The 8,195-nt window shown below is 54.2% G+C and overlaps 2 protein-coding genes across 2 annotated transcripts in view; both read left to right on the plus strand.

Annotated features, from left to right (window-relative positions):
- The window catches only part of LOC122544231 (protein capicua homolog), a 39,775-nt gene extending 38,438 nt beyond the window's left edge, over positions 1-1,337 (plus strand). Inside the window, exon 4 of the mRNA XM_043683308.1 lies at positions 604-1,337. Coding sequence (XP_043539243.1) covers positions 604-1,337 — 734 coding nt within the window. The remainder of the gene's footprint in view (positions 1-603) is intronic.
- A 999-nt stretch (positions 1,338-2,336) lies between these two features.
- lsr (lipolysis stimulated lipoprotein receptor) overlaps positions 2,337-8,195 on the plus strand; it is a 133,709-nt gene continuing 127,850 nt past the window's right edge. Inside the window, exon 1 of the mRNA XM_043683309.1 lies at positions 2,337-2,412. Coding sequence (XP_043539244.1) covers positions 2,337-2,412 — 76 coding nt within the window. The remainder of the gene's footprint in view (positions 2,413-8,195) is intronic.

Below are 8,195 nucleotides of genomic sequence, written 5' to 3' on the forward strand. Positions count from 1 at the left end.
TTAGCGGGAGGGATGGAGTAAGTTTTAGAGACAGATAGGGCACAGAGAGAGAAAGATAGAGAGGAGAGTGAGAGAGAGAGAGACATAGATTGGAGTGAGGGAGAATAGAGGAGGAGAGAGAGAAAGAAAGAGTTAGGAGTGAGGGGAAACAGAACGAAACAGAGAGAGAGAGAGATGGAGAAATCGATGAAGACAGTCAAAGAGTTATGCAGTGCAGAAAAGATAGAGACGCAATTGATGGGGAAAAGGCAGAAAGGGAGGGTGAGTGGGAGTGTAGGAAATAGTCATGGGGATTGGAAGGAAGGGGGCCGATCGAGGTAATATCCCAAGGGAAGTTTTAGGCAGCTGACAGTTTGGACTAATAGTGCATGTGCTCCCCTGCTGGTTATCTAACACATCGAGAGCTGATGGATCGATAGGAACAGCATCCTCCGATCGCAGCAGCAGTTTCTCTGGGCACTGAGAGCTCAGAACAAAACAGGTCGGAGCATAATTAATGCCAGGCGCAGTGGGAGAGCACACAGTGAAAGGGAGTCCTGGATAACGTCACCGGGACGGGGTACACGGAGTCTCGGATAACCGTCACCGGGACGGTGTACACAGAGTCTCGGATAACCGTCACCAGGACGGTGTGCACAGAGTCTCAGATAACCGTCACCGGGACAGTGTGCACAGAGTCTCGGATAACCGTCACCAGGACGGTGTACACGGAGTCTCAGATAACCGTCACCGGGACGGTGTGCACAGAGTCTCAGATAACCGTCACCGGGACAGTGTACACAGAGTCTCAGATAACCGTCACCGGGACAGTGTACACAGAGTCTCGGATAACCGTCACCGGGACGGTGTACACGGAGTCTCGGATAACCGTTACCGGGACGGTGTACACGGAGTCTCAGATAACCGTCACCGGGACAGTGTACACAGAGTCTCAGATAACCGTCACCGGGACGATGTACACAGAGTCTCAGATAACCGTCACCGGGACAGTGTACACAGAGTCTCAGATAACCGTCACTAGGACGATGTACACAGAGTCTCAGATAACCGTCACCGCGACGGTGCACACAGAGTCTCGGATAACCATCACCGGGACGGTGCACACAGAGTCTCGGATAACCGTCACCGGGACGGTGCACACAGAGTCTCAGATAACCGTCACCAGGACGATGTACACAGAGTCTCAGATAACCGTCACCGGGACGGTGTACACAGAGTCTCAGATAACCGTCACTGGGACGGTGTACACGGACTCTCAGATAAACCGTCACCGGGACAGTGTACACGGAGTCTCGGATAAACCGTCACCGGGACGGTGTACACGGAGTCTCGGATAAACCGTCAGCGGGACGGTGTACACAGAGTCTCAGATAACCGTCACCGGGATGGTGTACACAGAGTCTCAGATAACCGTCACCGGGACGGGGTACACGGAGTCCTGGATAAACGTCTCCGGGACGGTGTACACGGAGTCTCGGATAACCGTCATCGGGTCGGTGTACACAGAGTCTCGGATAACCGTTACCGGGACGGTGTACACGGAGTCTCAGATAACCGTCACCGGGACGGTGTACACAGAGTCTCAGATAACCGTCACCGGGACGGTGTACACGGAGTCTCGGATAAACCGTCATCGGATCGTAGTACACTGAGTCTCCGATAAACCGTCACCGGGACGGTGTACACGGAGTCTCGGATAAACCGTCACCGGGACGGTGTACACAGAGTCTCAGATAACCGTCAACCGGGATGGTGTACACAGAGTCTCAGATAACTGTCACCGGGACGGTGTACACGGAGTCTCGGATAACCGTCACTGGGACGGTGTACATGGAGTCTCGGATAAACCGTCACCGGGACGGTGTACACAGAGTCTCAGATAACCGTCACCGGGACAGTGTACACGGAGTCTCGGATAGACCATCACCGGGACAGTGTACACGGAGACTCGGATAACCGTCACCGGGATGGTGTACATGGAGTCTCGGATAAACCGTCACCGGGATGGTGTACACGGAGTCTTGGATAAACTGTCACCAGGACAGTGTACACTGAGTCGCGGATACTCCGTCACCGGGACGGTGTACACAGAGTCTTGGATAAACCGTCACCGGGACAGTGTACACGGAGTCTCGGATAAACCGTCACCGGAACGGTGTACACGGAGTCTCGGATAAACCGTCACCGGGACGGTGTACATGGAGTCCCGGATAAACCGTCACCGGGAGGGTGCACACGGAGTCTCAGATAACCGTCACCGGGACAGTGTACACGGAGTCTCGGATAAACCGTAACCAGGACGGTGTACACAGAGTCTCGGATAAACCGTCACTGGGATGGTGTACACCGAGTCCCGGATAACCGTCACCGGGACGGTGAACACGGAGTCTCAGATAAACCGTCACCGGGACGGTGAACACGGAGACTCAGATAAACCGTCACCGGGACGGTGTACACAGAGTCTCAGATAAACCGTCACCGGGACGGTGTACACAGGGTCTCAGATAAACCGTCACCGGGACGGTGTACACAGAGTCTCAGATAACCATCACCGGGATGGTGTACACGGGGGTCCCTGATAACTGGGACAGTGTGCACGCATGTTCCTGATAACTGGGACAGTGTGCACGGGGGTCCCTGATAACTGGGACAGTGTGCACGGCGTTCCCTGATAACTGCGACAGTGTACACGGGGGGTGCCTGATAACTGGGGCAGGGTTCACTCGGGTTCCTGATAACTGGGACAGTGTATACAGGGGTTCCTGATAACTGGGACAGCGTGCAGGGGAGACCCTGATAACTGGGTCAGTATACACAGGGGTTCCTGATAACTGGGTCAGTATACCCAAGGGGCCCTGATAACTGGGTCAGTATACACAGGGGTTCCTGATAATTGGGACAGCGTACACGGGTGTCCATGGTAACAGGGACAGTGTGCATCGGGATCCCTGATAACTGGGTCAGTGTGCACGCAGGTTCCGGATAAGGGGGACAGTGTACACGGGGGTCCCTGATAACTGGGACAGCGTACACGGGGTCCCTGATAACAGGGTCAGTATACACAAGGGTTCCTGATAACTGGGACAGTGTGCACAGGGGTTCCTGATAACTGGGACAATGTACACAAGGCTTCCTGATAACTGGGACAGTGTACACGGGGTTCCCTGATACCTGGGACAGTGTACACGGGGTTCCCTGATAACTGGGACAGTGTACACGGGGTTCCCTGATAACTGGGACAGTGTTCACAGGTATCAGGGTGGGCGCGGGTTCCTGATAACTGGGACAGTGTGCACGGGGGTCCCTGATAATTGGGACAGTGTAAACAGGGGACCCTGATAATTGGGACAGTGTACACGGAGGTTCCTGACATCTGGGACAGTGGACACGGGGGTTCCCGATAACTGGGACAATGTACACGGGGGTTCCTGATAACTGGGACAGTGTACAGGAGGTTCCTGACAACTGGGACAGTGTACACAGGGGTCTCTGATAACTGGGACAGTGTACACAGGGCCTCCTTGATACCTGGGACAGTGTACACGGGGTTCCCTGATAACTGGGACAGTGTACACGGTGTCCCTGATAACTGGGACAGTGTGCATGCGGGTTCCTGATAACTGGGACAGTGTACACGGGGGTCCCTGATAACTGGGACAGTGTACACAGGGGTTCCTGATGACTGGGACAGTGTGCACGGCGTTCCCTGATAACTGGGACAGTGTACACAAGGGGTTCCTGATTACTGGGACAGTTTACACGGGGGTGCCTGATAACTGGGACAGCGTGCACTGGAGACCCTGATAACTAGGACAGTGTACACAGGAGTCCCTGATAACTGGGACAATGTACACAGGGGTTCCTGACAACTGGGAATGTGTACACAGGGGTCCCTGATAACTGGGACAGCGTACACGGGGCCTCCTTGATACCTGGGACAGTGTACATGGGGATCCCTGATAACTGGGACAGTGTACACGGAGGTTCCTGACAACTGGGACAGTGTACACAGGGGTCCATGATAACTGGGACAGCGTACACGGGGCCTCCTTGATACCTGGGACAGTGAACACGGGGTTCCTGATAACTGGGACAGTGTACATGGGGTTCCTGATAACTGGGACAGTGTACACGGGGGTCCCTGATAACTGGGACAGTGTACACAGGGGTCCCTGATAACTGGGACAGCGTACACGGGGCCTCCTTGATACCTGGGACAGTGAACACGGGGTTCCTGATAACTGGGACAGTGTGCACGGCATTCCCTGATAACTGGGACAGTGTACACAAGGGGTTCCTGATAACTGGGACAGTGTTCACTCGGGTTCCTGATAACTGGGACAACGTGCACGGGAGACCCTGATAACTGGGTCAGTATACACAGGGGTTCCTGATAACTGGGACAGTGTACACAGGGGTTCCTGATAACTGGGACAATGTACACGGGGGACCCTGATAACTGGGACAGTGTTCACAGGGGTTCCTGGTAACTGGGACAGTGTGCACGGCATTCCCTGATAACTGGGACAGTGTACACAAGGGGTTCCTGATAACTGGGACAGTGTTCGCTCGGGTTCCTGATAACTGGGACAACGTGCAAGGGAGACCTGATAACTGGGTCAGTATACACAGGGGTTCCTGATAACTGGGTCAGTATACACAGGGGTTCCTGATAACTGGGTCAGTATAAACAGGGGTTCCTGATAACTGGGACGGTGTACACAGGGGTTCCTGATAACTGGGACAGTGTACAAAGTGGTTCCTGATAACTGGGTCAGTATACACAGGGGTTCCTGATAACTGGGACAGCGTACTCGGGTGTCCATGGTAACAGGGACAGTGTGCACGGGTGTCCCTGATAACTGGGACAGAGTGCACGCGGATTCCTGACAACTGGGACAGTGGACACGGGGGTTCCCGATAACTGGGACAATGTACACAGGGGTTCCTGATAACTGGGACAGTGTACACGGAGGTTCCTGACAACTGGGACAGTGTACACAGGGGTCTCTGATAACTGGGACAGTGTACACAGGGCCTCCTTGATACCTGGGACAGTGTACACGGGGTTCCCTGATAACTGGGACAGTGTACACGGGGTTCCCTGATAACTGGGACAGTGTTCACAGGTGTTCCTGAATACTGGGACAGGGTGCGCGCGGGTTCCTGATAAGTGGGACAGTGTACACGGGTGTCCCTGATAATGGGACAGTGTACACGGGGGTCCCTGATAACTGGGAAAGTGTGCATGTGGGTTCCTGATAACTGGAACAGTGTACACGGGGGTCCCTGATAACTGGGACAGAGTGCACGCTGGTTCCTGATAAGTGGGACAGTGTACACGGGGGACCCTGATAACTGGGACAGTGTGCATGCGGGTTCCTGATAACTGGGACAGTGTACACGTAGGTTCCGGACAACTGGGACAGTGTATACGGGGGTTTCTGATAACTGGGACAGTGTACACGGGGGTTTCTGATAACTGGGACAGTGTACACGGGGGTCCCTGATAACTGGGACAGTGTACACGGGGGTCCCTGATAACTGGTACAGTGTACACGGAGTCTCCGATAAACCGTCACTGGGATGGTGTACACAGAGTCTCTGATAACCATCACCGGGATGGTGTACACGGGGGTCCCTGATAACTGGGACAGTGTGCACGCATGTTCCTGATAATTGGGACAGTGTACATGGGGGTCCCTGATAACTGCGACAGTGTACACGGGGGTGCCTGATAACTGGGGCAGGGATCGCTCGGGTTCCTGATAACTGGGACAGTGTACAAGGGGGTGCCTGATAACTGGGTCAGTATACACAGGGGTTCCTGATAACTGGGTCAGTATACACAAGGGGCCCTGATAACTGGGTCAGTATACACAGGGGTTCCTGATAATTGGGATAGCGTACACGGGTGTCCATGGTAACAGGGACAGTGTGCACGGGGGTCTCTGATAACAGGGTCAGTGTGCATGCGGGTTCCTGATAACTGGGACAGTGTACACGGGGGGTCCCTGATAACTGGGACAGTGTACACAGGGGGGGTCCCTGATAACTGGGACAGTGTACACAGGGGTTCCTTATAACTGGGACAGCGTGCACGGGAGTCCCTGATAACTGGAACAGAGTGCACGCGGGTTCCTGATAACTGGGACAGTGTACACGGGGGACCCTGATAACTGGGACAGTGTACACGGGGCCTCCTTGATACCTGGGACGGTGTACATGGGGGTCCTTGATAACTGGGACAGTGTTCACAGGGGGTCCTGATAACTGGGACAGTGTGCATGGCATTCCCTGATAACTGGGACAGTGTACACAAGGGGTTCCTAATAACTGGGACAGTGTTCGCTCGGGTTCCTGATAACTGGGACTACGTGCACGGGAGACCCTGATAACTGGGTCAGTATACACAGGGGTTCCTGATAACTGGGACAGTGTACAAAGTGGTTCCTGATAACTGGGTCAGTATGCACAGGGGTTCCTGATAACTGGGACAGCGTACTCCATGGTAACAGGGACAGTGTGCACGGGAATCCCTGATAACTGGGTCAGTGTACACGGGGGTCCCTGATAACTGGGACAGTGTGCACAGGTGTCCCTGATAACTGGGACAGAGTGCACGCGGGTTCCTGAAGAGTGGGACAGTGTACACGGAGGACCCTGATAACTGGGACAGGGTGCATGCGGGTTCCTGGTAACTGGGACAGGGTGCACGGGGATCCCTGATAACTGGGTCAGTGTGCACGCGGGTTCCTGATAACGGGGACAGTGTACACGGGGGTCCCTGATAACTGGGACAGTGTACACGTGTGTCCCTGATAATGGGACAGTGTGCACTGGGGTCCCTGATAACTACGACAGGGTGCACGCGGGTTCCTGATAAGTGGGACAGTGTACACAGGGGACCCTGATAACTGGGACAGTGTACACGGGGGTCCCTGATAACTGGGACAGTGTGCATGCGGGTTCCTGATAACTGGAACAGTGTACACGGGGGTCCCTGATAACTGGGACAGTGTACACGGGGGTCCCTGATAACTGGGACAGAGTGCACGCGGGTTCCTGATAAGTGGGACAGTGTACACGGGGGACCCTGATAACTGGGACAGTGTGCATGCGGGTTCCTGATAACTGGGACAGTGTACACAGGGGTCCCTGATAACTGGGACGATGTACACGGGGGTCCCTGATAACTGCGAGAGTGTTCACAGGTGTTCCTGATAACTGGGACAGTGTACACAGGGGTTCCTGATAACTGGGACAGGGTGGGCGCGCGGTCCTGATAACTGGGACAGTGTGCAAGGGGGTCCCTGATAACTGGGACAGTGTGCAAGGGGGTCCCTGATAACTGGGACAGTGTACACGGGTGTCCCTGATAACTGGGACGGTGTACACGGGGGTCCCTGATAACTGGGACAGTGTTCACAGGGGTTCCTGATGACTGGGACAGTGTGCACGGCGTTCCCTGATAACTGGGAAGTGTACACAAGGGGTTCCTGATAACTGGCACAGTTTACACGGGGGTGCCTGATAACTGGGACAGTGTGCACGGGAGACCCTGATAACTGGGTCAGTATACACAGGAGTTCCTGATAACTGGGTCAGTATACACAGGAGTTCCTGATAACTGGGTCAGTATACACAGGAGTTCCTGATAACTGGGTCAGTATACACAGGAGTTCCTGATAACTGGGTCAGTATACACAGGAGTTCCTGATAACTGGGTCAGTATACACAGGAGTTCCTGATAACTGGGTCAGTATACACAGGAGTTCCTGATAACTGGGTCAGTATACACAGGAGTTCCTGATAACTGGGTCAGTATACACAGGAGTTCCTGATAACTGGGTCAGTATACACAGGAGTTCCTGATAACTGGGTCAGTATACACAGGAGTTCCTGATAACTGGGTCAGTATACACAGGAGTTCCTGATAACTGGGTCAGTATACACAGGAGTTCCTGATAACTGGGTCAGTATACACAGGAGTTCCTGATAACTGGGTCAGTATACACAGGGGTTGCTGATAACTGGGTCAGTATACACAGGGGTTCCTGTTAACTGGAACAGTGTGCACAGGGGTCCCTGGTAACTGGAACAGTGTACACGGCGGTCCCTGATAACTGGGACAGTGTACACGGGTGTCCCTGATAACTGGGACGGTGTACACGGGGGTCCCTGATAACTGGGAC

The sequence above is a fragment of the Chiloscyllium plagiosum genome, chromosome 47 (genome assembly GCF_004010195.1).
Source record: "Chiloscyllium plagiosum isolate BGI_BamShark_2017 chromosome 47, ASM401019v2, whole genome shotgun sequence".
In the NCBI taxonomy this organism is placed as follows: domain Eukaryota; kingdom Metazoa; phylum Chordata; class Chondrichthyes; order Orectolobiformes; family Hemiscylliidae; genus Chiloscyllium; species Chiloscyllium plagiosum.